The sequence below is a fragment of the Toxorhynchites rutilus genome, chromosome 2 (genome assembly GCF_029784135.1).
Source record: "Toxorhynchites rutilus septentrionalis strain SRP chromosome 2, ASM2978413v1, whole genome shotgun sequence".
Taxonomy (NCBI): Eukaryota; Metazoa; Arthropoda; class Insecta; order Diptera; family Culicidae; genus Toxorhynchites; species Toxorhynchites rutilus.
The window spans coordinates 96,036,041-96,055,004 of NC_073745.1; the positions used below are offsets into that span (position 1 = coordinate 96,036,041).

General features: G+C 37.8%; 1 protein-coding gene across 8 annotated transcripts in view; it reads left to right on the forward strand.

The window, feature by feature from the left end:
* Positions 1–18,964, forward strand: part of LOC129767748 (A-kinase anchor protein 9) — a 94,679-nt gene that overhangs the window by 63,554 nt on the left and 12,161 nt on the right. For 7 of the 8 annotated variants that reach the window (XM_055768917.1, XM_055768920.1, XM_055768918.1 and 4 more), the window contains 4 exons: positions 702–896; positions 960–1,451; positions 13,732–14,385; positions 14,496–14,531. In XM_055768917.1, coding sequence (XP_055624892.1) covers positions 702–896; positions 960–1,451; positions 13,732–14,385; positions 14,496–14,531 — 1,377 coding nt within the window. The remainder of the gene's footprint in view (positions 1–701; positions 897–959; positions 1,452–13,731; positions 14,386–14,495; positions 14,532–18,964) is intronic. The other variant, XM_055768919.1, reaches the window with a different exon arrangement.

Sequence of the window (18,964 nt, forward strand, 5' to 3'; positions counted from 1 at the left end):
AAATATATAACTTGCGTTAACATATTGGTCACGATGAACACAAACATTGTTTATGTATATTTGGGAATGGAGCTTTCAATCAAACAAAAGGTGGACAGAACTGGCGATTCTATTAGAAAATGTTCATCAACATGAAAATGATCAAATGGGTTTGTCTATCTTCTATTTCTCAGATAAAGACACTTTCCTAAAAAACACTTGAAAAAGCGGAACATTCTCTGAACAAGACTCCTTATCATTTCCATCTCCCTTTCGAACTAACTGTAAATATACGCACGCTGCACTCTTCAGTACCACGCTTTCAAACCCACGCTAGGCAATCATCACCTCATCGCAACCAGCAATTTTGTTGTTCATCCTGGCAAACTCATTCTTTTCTTTCCATTATAGCGCAAGCGTAATACAGATGCGTCCACTGTCGAAGCATGGTAGTATCTATCATCCATAAGTATGAGTTTTTTTTCCATTTTTTGTTATTTCCGAGCTGTTAATAGGTCACGGAAAATGTGAGACAATACGTTACATTCAAAAAATGTTTCTTTGAAAAAGTTCGTCAAGTGAGAATGATTTTTACCCGTTGCCGTTTAGGGTTGTTCAAAGTGTGCATGAGATACAAATGAGCCATGAAAATAGTATTATTGTAGAGTTTTAGTGATGGAAGCGAAATAACAAGCAATTTATAAATGTGTATGTATCGATAGCTGGAATCAGTGGAGCAACAAAGCAAGGAGTTTTCCACTCAGCTCACTGAGAAAGACGATAAAATAAGGAAACTTGAAATTGACCTCAAGGATTCGATCGACAAAGGCTTTACGCTCAGAGAAATCATTACCGAGCTTGAGACCCAGATCGAAAGCAAAACAATCAACGAGCACGTTTTGGATGTCAAGATCAAGGTAATACTTCGCTACCGGTGGTTATTATTAACTCAGTTCTAATTTTGTCATTCATGCGTGTAGGAGCTAGAGAATTACATCGACGCTCAGAATCGCCAGAATGAATCGCTTCACCACGAGGTTGAGAGCATCAGGACCGACATCGCCGTTCGGGGGTACGAGGACAAGATCGCCAAGCTGGAGGAGGAACTGCAACGAACTCGACCCAGTGTTGAGCATAGTTTGGTGCTGGAAGCGTTGACGGCCCAACTACGTGACATCGAGGAAACGCTCGACAAGAAAGCCAGAAATCTCGAAACGCTACATTCCAATTCGGCCGCATCGCTCGTGTGTAGCAGTCCTTCCGAGGACGTCTCCGTGAATCACGAGAGTCCTTTGCACAAGAAAAAGATCAACGAGAATGGCAATGCAGGTCAACCTCTGCCACCACTGCCTGTGGATGAAGTGCAGCGTATTTTCGATAAACTCCATCGTCACACACGGATCGAAGAGGTCGCAATCAAGCGTATAAACGATCTGGAGATGCAAATCGGTGGTTTGCGTGGCAGTTTTGCGGTAAGTGTGTTTTTTGCTTCTAAAAACGTTACATAGAAGCGATTCAATTTGAATTTGTATTTTGTATTTTGTATTTTGTAATTCGATTATTTTGTATTTTGGGTTTGGCACAAATTTTGCAGTATAACTCAGAAAAGGTTGGTCCGTTTGATTTGGTTCTTCCGCAATGTTGAAAATTCTTATTGGGGTTATATGGAGAAAGTATGCACTGTTAAAATATAACTAATTAAATTTATTAAAATTTAATATAATTATATTAAATTATTTTGAAAATAACACATGAAATTCAATTTTCTGTGTTTTTGATTTTTTTTATGTGTCGCAGCGGACAACTAATGAAGTTTTTTGCACAGTGCGCTAAGATGGAAAAATAATGGATAAAAAAATTATTTTTTTAAAATCGGATTTTTGGAAACTGTTGAAATGATTCTTATAAATGTTTTTCAATCCGATTTTAGGAAAGTACGCATGATTTGACATAAAAAAGGTGAACGGCAAAATTTTTCGTATAAAATTTCGGCCAACTTTCGATCGTTTTCGGATGATTTAGAGTTTATTCAAACCAGAAAATTGTTTTTCTGAAAGTATTTTATTTGAAAGTATTTTATTTCCTACCGTCATGCGAAACCAAATCACTGACAAAATTCCAGAACATTTATTTTCGTGGTGAGCTGACGATAGCTTAGCTTGATAATTCCCCACACAATTATGTAGCTCAGAACCTTAATGCAATGGCGTCAGTTTGATGCAATGATTGCAATGGCAGAGACAAGAGCGAGTGAGTAATTTGGTCGCGTCCACAGCTTAATCCGAAACGAAGACATGTGATGACACAAAACAAGGAAGAACAAGCGATATTCATTGCTTTGAATACAGAACGAGACTGAAAGTTTGCCTTCTTTCCTTGCTTGTTGAACTAGAGAGACTTTAAACCTCTTCAGTTCATTCGCCTCTAACCTTCAATAAGGCCCTTGGAAAACTTTACTTTATCCATCATATTACTCCTCCACCCCCATTGCCTTGAGAAAGGCATTCGATCCCTCGCCGTCCAGCTCGCCCAGAAACGATGTTTTCCAGTCGGTGTCCTCATAAAGAATGAAAGTTTGCCTCAGCGAGATCAACTGTTTATACTCTAAGCAAATATTCCCCTTCGTTCTTCTTCCTTTTCTTTGTTCACGGAGACTTTACATCTCACGATTTTCCCTTCGTTGCTCGTCAATAAGTTGCTCGTAATTGACAGCTCTGTTCGGGAAAGCACACAAATGGACACAACAAATGTATGAGGAAATGGTGATCAATGGAAATGGGGATCAATTTAAACTATATACATACTATGGGATTGTAATGTATAGCAAACAAATCTTAGGGAACTTACAATTCGTTTGGTATGTAAATCGTCAAAATCCTTCCGCGGCGAAAATAGTTATTAACGTCAAGTTTATTTCATAAAAACGTGGCCTGTTTTCTGATTTGGAACCCTTAATGAATGACGTAGTTCTACGTCAAAAAAATGAATGGTATTTTTGTGTTCCTTGGATAGTAATCTCTCTCGAATATTGTTCAAGAAGCTATTGCTTGGTATTTTCCTACTCTGTTGTAGTTTTTTTTAGTGACTCTCAACACATTTTGGCTGGTTCGTCACTTTTACTTCCATATTTGGAAGAATGTCGAGAGTGAGAATCGAACTCGTGACCTTTAGTGTGAGAGGTATGATTGTTACCACTACGCCAGATCGCCTCCTGAAACTGCATAGTAAAAGAAAATTTGGGTTAGTTAGACTCGTTGAAAATATCAATATTAACTATTTGGATGTATTCAGGAACGCTAGAGTCCGTTTTTTCAATTGATGTTGCTGATGTTGCTTCTAATAATGTCTTCTGACTAAGAATATTCATGTTGGAATTCACTGACTATTAAAGTTGCTGATGTCGCTTCTATTGTTTCATGTCTGGGTTCGTTCATACAAACATCTTCCTCTTCACTACTGGATAAATCATCACTATTAGATAAGGCAGTTCGTTCGTCCATCTACTGACGACACGAATCGGAAATTTTAATTTTTTTATTAGGCTGGTTTTTTCTGCCAATCCTAGTTCTACTAATTTGGTCATATAAGGTGATATACATTCATGACAGTTGATCTTACGTATATACGATTTACTACAGGCAAACAAACAAAAAAATCGAATGGCGGAAAATGTTCGTGAGCTTATTTTTATAACCTCAAGAACCGCCAATTGTATATATGACAACAACAATGTTTATAGGAATATGAATAATACAATTGACTTCTAGTGAGAGGGGGTATAGTATTTAAAACTAGTGGTGGAAAAAAAAAAGATTGCTCCGATGGGATTCGAACTCCGGCTGTTCGGATGATAAGCAACAGCTTTCTCGCACGGCTATCTGGAATATAATTCTAGATCAGTTAAGGCGAAGGTGGAACGAAGCCATTGTAGTAGTATAGGTAAAACCACGTGTTCCTATTTGGTAATAGTGTTAGTGAGAGGAGAGCAAAGCACACCGTTTGTTTAGATCAATTCACTTATCAGACTGTGTGAATTTCGTGAAAAATGGTAGTTTTGTTATTTATCTTATCGCAAAACATTTGACCCGTATTTTTTTATTTTTTCATTAGGGTGACCATTTCCATTTTAGGATTGTCCGAAAAATCAACTTTTTCCTCTTTTTTCCAAAAATTCAGAAATTCATAACTTTTGAACTACTAGACCGATTCAGATGATCGACATATCAAATTAAAGCCAATCATCTGGTGTTTTTGGAATACTATACCTGCAAAAAATTCAAACTCTCGTCTCGTTATTATTGATTGTATTCATTTTTTTTATTGTTTTCATTGTCTCGGGACCAAAGGCGCTATATTTTTTTTATATTTTTTTTCTGGAAAGCTGAGGATTTTTCACATAACATATGTCGTATATGGCGTTTTTTTTCGGTTTTGAGTTATGATTTTTCAAAGTTAACCGATGGTTCGAAAAATCATTTTTTCCTCTTTTTTCCAACACAAAAATTCATAACTTTTGATCTACTGGATTGGATCTGCAGGTGTAACATTTTTTCAAAAAAGGCCAGGCTTCACTGAAACAGAAGCGTACTGCAATTTATTTTGCCGGTACCTTTAAAAAAATCAACTTGTACCTTTTTTGTCCATTATTTTTCCATTTCGGCGAACTGTGCAATAAACTTCATTAGTCGTCCACTGCAACATATTAAAAATAAAACAAAAACATCTGTTTTGAGCAAATTTAGTTTTGAGTGTTATTTCCGAAATTGAATAAAAATAGAACATTTTTTAAACAATTCAATCGGGCCAACCGTTTATATTTATTTTTATATTTTTTTGAAAATTTTCAAGTTGCATAGGCCTTTCTCAAAAATAAGACTAGAGACAAAATGACAAACCGATGCTGCAAATTGTCCTTTTTGGTCATGAAGATTGCGTCTGCAAAATTGGGCCAGTTAAAAAAAAACAAAAAAATACATTCATGAAAAAATCGTTATGTGCGGTGGAACTAATAGGTAGAATAGAATCACGCTCTAAAGGTTGTGATAATATTTACTTTTTGAGGCAAAGACATTTAAAAGCATTTGCTCCGCACAATAATTTATTGTTTCATTTGTAGCGCAGTCATGTAATGAGAGAGCAATGTTTTCACATGAGCGATATTATTCGATGTATCATAAAAGTATTAGAAATAGCCAGATGGCTCATTACATGCATTGATTTATTAAATTATACGTTCCATGCTTTCCCTATGCCCGAGCTCCAATAAGATTCGCTAATTCAATTAACGTGCGTTGTTGAAGATGATAAGGTATCGGTCCTGGAGAGTAGCACAGTTTCTTGCTCGTCCTGTATCATAATCAAGAGGTTATCGGTGAAGCCGTAGCCGCAGTTGTGATTTTTATTGGGTCGGTTGCCGTTCGCGATCGGAAGAAATAGGAAGTATTCTTGTTCTCAAATGCATATAGGTACAGATTGTTTTGCGAGAAGTAACACATTTACCTTCGCAGGTTCAATGATTTGCACAATTTTTGCAGTGAGGAGCTTGTTTGCCGCCACAAAGGAGACTGACAATTTGTCATTATGGCTTTGTGAGGGACATCTCGATGAAAACGTGTGGTTCATCATCCGAGTTTGGTGGGGACATTTTATTATTAATGTTTGTATCGAAATCGCATATTCAATAATGATAGTTAACTTGTTAGAGGCATCTTTCTACAGCACTTAACGAGCAAAATATAAATTCATGATTCAATTAACCGCATGTTAATGTCAGACGGGGAAAAGAGCAGTTGGCATTTTCCACATCCGTTGCTTCGGACATAGAATTAATTTTCTCTCCTCGATCACATTTGGATGTGACGGGGAGTGAGACACATTTATTCTCTCCTCCTTCAATATAATGCCTCGGTGACAGATGAGTCCGCGCAAGCGCGAGTCACGAGAGTGGCGAGTTTGAATCTGTCCATGAATATTCCTTTCAGTCGTTGACTTTGCCAGGCGTTGTGGCGATCTGTTACGTTCTAACTCGTGAATGTTCCTGCCGCGCAGTACATTAATGTTTGAAATTGTCAGCAAGTGAACGAAATCTGTTTTGATTTAGTATCATGTTGGTAGTTCAGCTGGACTTGGTGTACTATTGAAAGTTGGTAGTGAATTTGGAGCAGATAATTATACAATTGGCATTGGAGTTTGAGGAGTGAGAAATTATAGAAATGCGTCAGAGTGACGTGGAACGGTCTTAAAAATAGTGCGGTATTCATATCGTCGGCCAGCCGAGGACATATCAAACGCGCGTGCAAAGTTCAATTTTAGTACAAATGATGATCTGTTGTGAATGTTAGTGTACATGTATTATAGCCGTTAGACATAGAATAAGCGGTGATCATAATGCATAGCCATTTAGACAGACGTCTAACGATGCTACATACGACACGGCCATTATGTTGTTTACATCTGGCAATGGTCCAATTGATGATGGCGAGGGAATAAGCTTGAAAGAGTGTAAACAAGAAGTGTGAGATAAACAACATGAGAATAATGCGTTTGAGAACGGTCGCTTCCTTGTTCTATCAACGGATAGTAAGATGCAACAAAGATATTTTTTTTTGAAAAATATGGAGCACAGATGAGTGACAGATTGAAGCCTGAAGATAGATATATTTTTGTCAATAACATGATCGGTTAAGTTTTACATGATGCGAGAGTAACAAAAATTAGGTAGACGTAAAATTAGAACAATTCTAGTGAGACATCCTTTCTTATTCTAATTAATATATTTGAAGTTTCTTCGTCATCTCTCTTTACTAATCGAAGGGTGCACTACATTAGTTTCACGGATTTTTCCCAAAATCATTGTATCTTAAACAAAATCGTTTGAACTTTGTTATAATTCCTCTCTATATTTCGTTCTTATGCCCATCGTAATTTCTACAACCCTTAATTAAAATATATTTTTTCTTAATTTACGCCTTTGTGTATAAACGATGGTGCATGAAGCTGCAGTGGAACGAGCGCCAATTACACAGAAATGTTAAAATTATGATCCTCAATGAATCAATTTGAATACAAGCGCCAACACCGAAGAAGTACAATTGGCAATATGATGCAAACTTTCAATATTACTGACGTGTTTATTGGCGTTCGAGTTGTCTAATCACTGGTGAACAAATGATGCAAGTAGTACTACGTTGAGACGGCGAAATTCCACTGGGAACATTTTCATGATGAAATATCTTGTTTATTGCTTCCATCTCATTTTAGTTTTTTTTATTGTGTTACCCGCAAAGACCTTGCCTGTACCGTGGATAATCGCGCCTGTACTGTATTCGAAATTCGCTTTGTTCTTATTCCGGGACGCTGATCCTCTGATTTTCAGCTAGTAGCGTCGCGTTGACAGTCAATTTTGAAGATGTGTATTTCCACATGCGCGCACATTTTGGTATTCCCTGCAAAGCGTATCTGTATCAGCTGTTTTTTGTTGTATGATTACGTCTTTTGGGAACATAGTGGAGATATAAATTGGAAAAAAACTAAATTTGAAAACTAAATTGAGTATTCAGTATTTTTATAAGGCTTTTTCAAGGCGAATGAACTAAAAAAGTTTGATGTCTCTCTTATTCGACACTACCACGATGAAAGAAAGTTGCGGTAGTTTGTACACTACATAGTTGCATAGAAATTACAAAGAACCGTGTTTTGACTGAGGGTCTCCATGAGTGTCACTGTGGAGGCAACTGGGAGAACTCCGACTATACAAAGGATCGATAATATATTTTATGGCTCAACGCATCGCATTGTTTTCATACCTTTGCATATTTTAAAACTTCAACTTCTGTTGCGCGCTTCAGTTTCTTTACTTTTAAAATCAAAGAATCGCAAATGACACGCCACGCCATTAAGCCCCTTCACTTCCAACATCGAGTCTCACTCGTGGTGCACTCACATATCACAGGGCGCTAGGACGCTCAGCAGAGTGCACTGAAGTCGCTTTTAACGCGGGTTTCCTACGCGGTTTTACGAATTTACGCGTTTTTTTCTCGCGGATTTCGAAATTTACGCGGCACGTATCGACCGTGTAAAAAGTGACTCCAATGTAAACAGCTTTAATGTGCTGATTGATGTGACTTTTCACGAAATAAGTTTGTATTGTATTTCTGGTTAGTAACTGAGAAATAAAAGGTGAAACAGATATCATGATTGTAGCATGCAAAAAAATCATTTAATCAATAGTTAGAATATGAGTTGCATTTTAAATAAATAATTCACTGTTTGTTAGATTTTTACACGGTATTTGAAATTTACGCGGTTTATCTTTATGCGGAGTTTGCAATTTACGCGGTTTTTTAATACGCGGTACGCGTAAAAAGTGACTCCAGTGTAGTGAATCACTCACTTCACTCTCTGTTCTTAGTGTGTTGTTCCTAATGACTCTAAATCAGTATTGAATGTCGTTAATCAGGATGTCGACTACCTGGAAAACCCTAGAAAATCAGGGGATATCAGGGAATTTCGTCTCAACTAACAGAAGCCGGAAATATTTCCAAATATCTAACACGTCATTTACATCAATAGTTCGAAATAGGCACCTCTAGGGATGTTGAATCCGGTTGTGCTGTAACTGATCACTTTCCTGTGCAATCAGTACATGCTGTTTGACATCCTTCAATATTCTCCGTGAGAATTTTTCCTTCTTCGAAACTTTCGATAAATTCATGCTGAAAAACGGTACTGGAAGTAGTTGTGTCCTAAATCATTTCGCGCTTCTGAAAAGAACCGGGCTGTATTGAGAAGAATGTTTCCCGACAGCCAGATAGAGCTACACGATGATGTTCGACAATGCCCCGTGTTATAAATCTGAGCTAGATGTAACATTGCCTAATACAAACTGCATTGGAGATGGTTAAAAATGGCATAAATAAAAGACGAAGAAGAACTCGTTACATGGAGTCAATGTGCTTGGGGTAATCTCGAGCATCAGATCAGCTAAAACTTTTTCACGGAGTTTCACTTAGAAAAAAATATTTTGGCCCCAACGGGGCCTTTCACTTTCACTTCACTTAAGAACACAGAGTCTTATGATACGTCTATATATAATAGTCCTATCAGCATTTCAAAGAAGGTCTCGAAAATATCCCTTTAGGCAAGCTACTTTAGGTGACTTGACGACCTCAATCAATGATCTCTGATTTCGTCATTTAGAAGCGAGCTGAAACTGGTGTTTCAAAATAGAGAAGAACAGTTGTTGCATAATGCTTTAGATAATCTGGATTGAAATAATCGTATATTTTACACGGTGCAAGAATGGTGTTCGCGTGCTGGGATGTTACGGAGTTTCTTCTAGTTATCTGTCACATCTCACACGGTGCAAGAATGGTGTTCGCGTGCTGGGATGTTACGGAGTTTCTTCTAGGTATCTGTCACATCTTTAGGGCTGTTCCTACGACAGACAAATTCTGCAGTTTTGTCTGTAATGCAAATGAATGTTGAACGCACGGGTCTTAAAGGTTATAAAGCGATCGTTGTTGACGTATCTTTTGACGAAAGCCTTATTCTCTTTTGATCATTCCATCTTTGATTCCGATCAAAAATTGGCTGGAAAAAGATTTGAGAAGCTTTTGACTATTTTGACATTCGTCGTTTCACTTAGTTTATTAATTGAATGATTAATTTATTGGATGTTATCGACAAAGGTTTATAAATTTTCTGTACTTGCTCATAAACTTAACAAGTATTATTAATTTTATGATTAGTCTACAGCTAGATTTTTCCTGAAAAAATACTGGAAAATCAGTTTTTTGCGCCCGTTGAGTTGACATCCTGTCAATTAATGAGATGGAAAACAGATATTGATTTGATAACGACGATATGTACGACGATATGTAACGACGATATAGCTCTTTCAAATGGCCGCTTATTCCAGTTAATATAGTTGATTCTAATGGTGGAAACTTATAATTCATGAAAGCAATAAAAATTGGCTCAATGATTGGATCACCTCAAAAGTTCATGCAAACTGTTTTGAACGGACGTAAACAATCGAATTGCATTGTTTTACCCCAAGTATTCATTTAGCCGAGGCACGTGAAAATTGGGCTTTCGGTTTCTGAGGCAGTTTACGCAAAATCGATTGAATATCGTTTAATACTATGACGGCCATGGTGTTTTGTCCAAGAAGTTCTTGAAAACCTGGAGGGTCCAATGGTTGATTCTTATACTAGATGTTGCCAGGTTTTAATCTACTAGGTGCCTTTCCTCGCTATGCAAAACTCCCAATTTATTTCATCCTTTTAGTATGTATTCTGGAATGTATCTGAAGCTTCTGAAATTTTTTTTGATCGGTTACAATAAAACCTAAAATGATGCAGAATACATTTGGTGACTCAACTGTGTCGGAAACACGAGTGTATGAATGGTATAAGACATTCAAAGACTGTCGAGAAGAGATGAACGATTTGCCATGTCAAAGACAGGCTGGTCGTCTGGGTGGCGTCTTTGACTGACGAAAACCTCGGCAAAATCGAAGGAATGGTGATCGGAAATCGTCATTTAACAACTAAACATTTCACGAGACCGTTCGTCACATTTATGTTGATGTTTTGGACATTAGTCGCGGCACGACTATTCCGTCAAAAATTTCATCGCATTCAACTGGCTGTAGACATGCTTGAAATATGTTTGACAGAATGTATTCACGTCTCATGACAGACTTAGTTAGCTGTGAAAAATATTCCACTACCGATTGGTAGTGGGTTATTCAGGGTCGAGATGGAAAATGAAAGGTGGGAAGATTTTTTAAATCTGTGACGTCACAGATTTTGTTTATGTATGTTACTTTTCTTATAATAGCCCACTACATAGGAAAAGTGTTGTTATTAAAAGTAAAAATAAGCAAATGAAATGAACGATCTATTTTTTTCCCTAAATCAATGCTAGCGTTAAAACTCATAAGGTCCCGACATTCTAACAGAAACTGAAATTTTAATATTTTTTTACTTCTCGTTACGTCGACCAAAACGTTAACGAACAAAGTCAGAGTCACATAAACTTTTGTTCCTTTGGTGGATAAACATTTGACAGAGCATGGGAAAAAGGTTGCAAGTCATTTCATGTAAAATGAACTTGAAAAATAAATTTAATTGACTGCGTATAACTTAGATTGAGACAAAAAGTTTTCCGCTTGCGTCTTAGTTTTAGACGACTGAAGTTTTCAGCACCCTAATTGTGAAAAAGTAATTACAATTGCTGACAAAAGTCAAACTTCCATGAAGTTGCTCTAGAATCCAAACATAGTAGACATTAAAAATTAAATTAAACCTTTTATAACATTTTATGATATGTTTTGTTTTTTTTTGTTCATAATTCGAAAAATATGATTTGGAAATCTGTAATTAGCTTCTGTACATCCTCTTTCAACGTTATTCGTTTGCACATTCAATTTTGTACCATTTGAGTAACTGACTGGTATGCCTGATATGTGAACTTCCTATCTTCCTGGCTACTAACACAATCAAAGTTCAACACGACTAAAACCTGTGAATCTTCCCACCTTCTATCCTTCATCTCGATTCAGGGTTCAGAGTGCAATCCCATTGAGAACCACTGGGGAATCTTGACTAGGAAAGTCTATGCAAACGGACGTCAGTTTGACAGCATTTCTAGTCTCGAGATAGCTATTCAAAACGACATACGGTAACACTGCAAAAGCTGTCTGATTCGATGCCAAACCATTTGAAGTGACTCGAAACGATGCCGGCTATACCAATATTAGCTATGAATTCCCTCCGAATTTAACAATCTTTTTGTTGAAATTGAACAATTCGGCCGAACGAACTATTTTTTTTTATTTTTAATATTTTGTTAACAAAATGTGAGTTCATTTTCAGTTTTAACAATTATTACCTTTCATAAAGATGATATGTCCAACATGTACGAAAAACAGTAATAAATTGTGATTTAAATTCGAAAAACTTCGGAAAATGGAACTCAGCTGAATGAATGTCTACCACTGTATTAACTTTTTGGGGGTCAATTGATCCATTTTTGTCGTCCAAATTGATTGAAAAACTAGTGGAAATCAAATGAGAACTCATTTATCACCAACGAAAAGGAAATACATTTTGCAATACTCTACACTAGGGTGCCAATGAATGTATGGGAAAAAATCCACCCTAAAATTTCAAAAAGATATCCCATACAGAATGTTCACCACGTCGAAAAAACTTAAGGGAGAGTGGTGCAAAGCGGTCAAAGTTTGAGTTTTTTGAAAATCGAAAAATCACCCAAGGGGAGGGGAGTAAAGGAAATCGGGGTTTTCGAAAAAAAAATTTTGGTGCCAAATGTCTTAAAATTAATTGCATGAAATGTAAAGATCTACTATCATCTCATAAATCCAAATCAACACTATGTGACTTAATCATTATTTCGGAATACGACGTATGGTTTTGGGTGCTAATAAAAATAGTTATCTCGACTTTCCGTTCGGAACTTGCGTAATGTTGATTTGCAAGATAATATACCCAATGCAAAGTATTAGCTCAATCGGACTTCATTTGCTAGGGTCGCAGACGTGAAAATTTGATCTTTCTGAAAACCGTCAAATCACTGGAAATCGTGGTTTTCAAAACTCTTTTTCGATGCCAAATGTCTTAAAATTGCATGGCACGTCGAGATTTACAGTGATCTAAAAAAAATTGTCAAAAATCGACTTTTCAGATGGAAAACCGATCCAGTGCCAAAAAAATATTTTTTTCTGATTAAAATTTTGTTTCGAGATGACAGTAAACATCGACGTTTCGTGCAATTATAAAACATTTGACATAATATTTTTTTCTATCCCTTAAATCCGATTGAATTGATATTCTGCATAGGGTTTTTTCGAGGTGGTGAACATTTTTTATGGAGTAACTTTTTGAAATTCGAGATGACCATTTTCATTGCCACCCTACTCCTACACTCATGTATTAAAAAATGTTTACAAATCGTGCACCTTGTTTACACTCAATCCAGACGCTCGTCATCGTGATTGCGGAAGGTTTATCTTAAATAAATTTACACGACGAAAAAATTCCCTTAACCATGGTTTCAATTAGGAGGAACAATCACAACAACCAAATACACAAGAAGGACCTTAAGGGTGTACTTTCTACGAATCGGAAACAAAAATCATTCTAACTTGTTTTTTGATAAATGTTCACAACTATAAACGGTTTTAAAAGGCTCCCGGAGCCATTCGGGGTAAGTACAGTCTACAGAGATAAACACAAATCGGAAAATGTTGTCATTTGTCTATCCGCATCAGGATTCTTGCAAATTTGTTTTCTCCTGCAGATGAATCGCGCAAGCGCATTAGATTTTTTTTTAATTGAACACACTGGTACTTTCCTCGTGAGATAAGTTTCCGATTACCACGAATTTGCATTGTGCAAGAAACAACCTGCAGAAGATATATAAAATGGATAGAAGTGAATTTGTACCGATGAAGGCTTTAACGTGAATGTTTTCATCTATCCAGCTTCTTTGATTTAATTTTCCATTAATACTATCGCTCGAATGTCGAATTTGAATATGATAATTTAACGAGTGTTTTTCGCCATTTACTTGCAATGATGTATGTAGATGTTTTTCTAACGGGAGCTATTTGAAGCGCACCCAGATACGGCGCCTAATGGAATAGTTCAATGCGTTTGTTTGCAAGCATGACCATAGCTGAGATCACTTAATATTTCCTTTTTCTCGTTCTATTTGCGTCAACAGGAGTTACAGCATGAACGCGATGTGCTGCAGGAGAGGATGTCCGAGCAATCGCTCAAAATTACAACGCTACAATCGAAGCTGGACGAGCAGCGATTGCGAGCCGAAGAGCTTCATCGTCAAGGTACATCGCACCTGACGGTGAAAGTACACGATTTGCAGAATGAGTTAGTCAATCTCAAGGAAACACTTCAGACCCGCGACAAGCAGATTGCCAGTCTGAAGAACTTTCTCGAGAACAGCCAGCAGGTTATCGAGCGCCAGGAGAAGGAACTCGCCATCAATCAGGCCAACAACGATCGCAGCCAGTATGAGCTGAAGCTGGAAGCGGATCTGCGTGCCAAGTGTGACGAGATACAGCAGCTCAAGAGTAAAATACAAAATGAAATGATCAATAAGGTGGCGTTGCCGGATCTCATGGAAACAATGTTGGCGGACAAAAACGACGAGATAGATCAGTTGAAGGAAAAGCTCAACGAGTTGCAAACACAGCAGCACAAATCTCAACCTATTTTGCTCAGTCACGGCAAAGAAGATGACAACGCGCGGACTTTGAGCGACATCGTCTCAATTACCGACTGCGACGAATCCGATATGGTGATGCGACGTATGCCCGAACAGGGTGAAAGGTTTCTACCAGCCAACAGCATTCCGATGGTAAGTTGGTTCGAATGATTTGCTTTCTGATTTTTTGATTTTTACCCTTTTTTCCAAAATTATTTTACCACTAACCCAGATATTTTCCTCCTGTCGCGTTCGATATATAGATGTTCTGGACAGATTTGTGTGTCTTGACGATTAAGGTGTTTTGAACTGATAACCATTTGTTTGTTTCACTTCTTTTCCTGGCTTAACGGGTTGAATGCTCTTGTTATTTTCTATGTAGCTATTTTAGTTTTTCTTCTATTTTCTGTTAGCTTTGAATTGGGTTGCTTTCGCTGTAGAGAAGTTTTGGGTAGTTTGTTGATAGAATGTTTGTAACTTTATAATGGAAAAGACTGAGATAAATGCATTTGTAGCACATTTTAAGTGTGTGTTTTTTTAATGTTGTTTCGATGCCGAAACAATCAGACGTAGGATTGGGATTGAATTATTGCTTTTTGTATGTCAAGTTGTACGGAGTAGATAATTTTTATGAATTCTGCATTGTCCTAGTCTTGATTAGTCAAATTAGAATTCAAGTTTTGGCAACACATTCGATGGACACAGAAAATTTTAAAAAATGTACCGAGTTCGCTAAAATCTGGTATATTGATTTCTTATCAAAAAACTAGATCGGTATATTTATTATGAACTAATATCGATTTTTTTGCATGGTAGCATGTATATTTATCATCACGCTTAGTGGTTTCACTATTACATTCGGTGGTACACTCAAGTGGATTTCTCGTGAAAATCTTAACGGAAGTCGTAAAAAACGACATTTACCAAGTGAAAATATTACGCGATAATTTTAGTTCTTAAGGTCACTAATACATACTGGTGTGAATACACAATCCTACCGTGTGAGTTGAACTGTGCGTTCCAGGTAACAGAGTAAAGTAAAAAGAGAACAAAATTAAAACAAAACATTTTGAAAAGTTATGTGAATCACAAAAAATGTCGCTGAGCTTCGGTCGAATGACCAGTAGCTCCACTACTCCGCCTGGCCTTCTCCCAGAAGAACTTCCTGAATTCCAAGGCGATGGAAGAATTTCGCATTATATAAGATAAATTAAATTATGAGCGAGCGAAAAATGGAAGAAGATAAAACGAAAACTCCAGAGAAGAATGAGAAGAAGACTATGTGTCTCTTTTCGGAACCTTTCATCATTGAAACTTCAATTGAACTTGCAGTAAGGGAAAAAGAAGATAAACCAATAAAGCTTCCCGTAAATGACGTCGATATCTGACGTCGGAACTCATCGATTAAATGGAAATTGAAATATTTCTTCGCTAAACACGATACAGGAAACGGTGTATGAATTGAACTCCATCAATTCCGATGTGAAAATGATAAAGGAGAAGTTGAAATCGCAAGGTGTTTCATCAATTCGACGTATGAAAAAGCGAGTAAACGACGTATGAAAAAGCGAGACCTATAGAACAGTCCTCTAGTGGTCATAGCGTTCAATGGCTCGGTTCTACCTGAGTTTATTTACGTTGGTATGCAACGAATTGTAGTACGTCCATACTATCAGCTGCCCCTGGTTTGTTACAATTGCGGCGCTTACGGTCACCCACAAAATTCTGCCCACAACAAAATAGTATCTGCATGCGATGTTCACAGACTTCTCATCTGACTGAAGGAGAGCGGTATGAAAATTCGGGCACCCAATAACATCCCGTGACTATCCGAAATACAAGGAGGATGATCATTTAAGTGAACCAGTGTATCTCTTTCATTGGAGCAAAACATATATCAAACGAAAAAACAGGAAGTGGGTTATATCTATGGTATAACCGCAAGGGTGACGTAGGACTATCGTTGATTTAGAGATCATTTGTTTGAAGTTGAATCTAAATCCATCCTGAATGAATGAATAAATAAATATTTGGGTGACTTCAAAAACGAGAGTGTTACTTTGAAGACTCAAGGTTTTATGCATCCAATATTGGATACAAAAAACCTTGTTCTAAAGAATAATCTTCAGAAGCTTTCCTGTTAACTGCACTTGATTGACAAATCACAAAACCAAATGTATGTGGTCGCAGTATTATATGGATAGAAAACATTAAAATAAACTCGCTTGAATGTAATTTTCAATTCCAAGGGGAACTGGCAGATTATTTTTCAGCAACGATCATTTCTTTCCAGGTTTCCTCTCGATAACCAGCAAACGAAAAGAGTTGCGCGCGTGTATGTGTGTGTGTGTGGCGGCTGCTTCTATGTCTTCCCGAGGAACCGTATTTCGATGCTGATACTCTCTTGGTCACCTTCTCTTCTCCTTCTGATCGATCGGCTTTTCTGCGCTCCCTCACAGTTAAAACAAACTGATTGCATTTCAGGTCAGGTCAAGCCAGGTAATGAATACCTCGATCCCTCGCCGTTCAGCTCGTTCAGTAACGATGTTGTCTTGTCGATGTCCTCAGGCGTCGTGCACAAATTACGTAACGCAAAAATCCGGATTTTGAACCTCCCCCCCCTTTCGTAACGCAATTTCCTATCTCTAATAAACAGAAAGTAACGCAACATCTAACCCCTCCCCCCTTATCGCGTTACGTAATTTGTGCACGACGCCTCACGAAAAATGAATGGGTTACACCACCAGAATATCATTTCAGTATGCTTTTCGTGCGTGATTGAATCGAGAGAAGGTGTGGTTTACGATGGCAATTTGGAAGGCAAACTAGAGGAGAATGAACTCTCTGAGTATGAAAATTTCGGCGACTGAGCAATAATCGATTGAAAATTATATAATTTTGGCGATACGAAACATTTTCCGTTTTTCATGTTATGCATCCATTATTGGATACGAAAATATCCTACTGATGGGAAAGAATAATCTTCAGAAGCTTTCCAGCTAATTACACTTGATTGAAAAATTACGAAATCAAATGTATTTGGTCGCTGTGTTCGCCATATAATTAGAAAACATTAAAATAAACTCTTTCGCATGGATGTATTCTTCAATTCCCAGGGAACTGGCAGATTATTTTTCAGCAACGATTAGATCTTTCCGGAATTTTCTCGATGCTGTATGGCATCCAAACGAAAATTCTTATTTCAGTTTGGCCTGCAAAAAACTTTTCTGAACTCTAATCCATCAAATTTGGAGCCCTGAAAAGGGCCGTTGATTATATGCTAAGCTAATATAACACCCTCTCCTTGGATTCGACGGGCCAGCTGAATGTCCTTGGGCATGATGTGACGCGTTTTACGTTGATAGCACACAAATTGGTATCTTCGAATAAGCCTCCTGCAGCGTCATAACCGCGGAACTTTGGAAGCGCAAGTCGGTTTTGAAGTCCTGAGCAATTCCACGAACCAAAAGCTGCAAAGGTAGCTTGCGGATCAGCAATTCGGCCGACTTCCGATAGCGATGAATTTCACGCAAAGTTCCCGGTCGATAGCGATGTGGCTTCTCCACCTATCCTGCTACTGGTACGCTTATCCGAGCTGCTTTCGTGGTGCCTTACCACCGAAGGACTAACGAGCTGTCTGCTTAGTCCCGATGAAACGAGTCCTCACGGTGCGAGAGTAGAGTAAGAAATGAACGAAAGCAAGGGAAGTGTCATTTTATAAAACATAAAAGAATCGAATGTAAACCCCACCCTCTTTATTATATAAGCTTACTGTATACTCACGAATATAATAAGGGTGGGATTTAGATTCTATACTTTTATGGTTTATAAAATGACGCTTCCTTTGCTTTCGTTCATTTCTTACTCTACTCTCGCACCGTGAGGACTCGAGCTCGTTAGTCTTTCGCAGACAGCTCGTTAGTCATTTGGTGGTAAGGCACATGAAGTCAGCTCGGATAAGCGCACCAGTAGCAGGATAGGTGGAGAAGCCACATCGCTATCGACCGGGAACTTTGCGTGAAATTCATCGCTATCAGAAGTCGATCGAATTGCTGATCCGCAGCTACCATTGCAGCATTTGGATCGTGGAATTGCTCAGGACTTCAAAACCGACTTGCGCTTCCAAAGTTCCGCGGCTATGACGCTGCAGGAGGCTTATTCGAAGATACCAATTTGTGTGCTATCCATGCAAAACGCGTCACATCATGCCCAAGGACATCCAGCTGGCCCATCGTATCCGAGGAGAGCGTGCTATATTAGCTTAGCATATAATCAACGGCCCTTTTCAGGGCTCCAAATTTGATGGATTAGAGTACAGAAAAGTTTTTTACAGGCCGAACTGAAAGGAGCATTTAGCGAAAATCGTGGTTTCGATAATAATTCGTTACCGATAGGTGCCATGGATATGGATTTCTTAATGAAGAATATGAAATACATGACATGATGTAGTGAATATATCCGAAGAAATCACTTTTGTGAAACTGCATTATAAAATTATTTGTGTACGAATGCCGCAATCGATAGTCGACTCTAATTTGCGCTGGGTAATTTCCTCGGAGGACTCGATTCCTCCTTTGAACAATAATAATCTCTTTCTGGCAAAACGATGTGGTATGAATCACATTATTTGAATGATAGAATGAAGAAGTTTTCTGCCAATTTCCTTCAACCTCCAAACGTATCTTTCTCCCGTTTGTCGTTTTCGCGTTCGGTAATTCTTTCTCACAACACC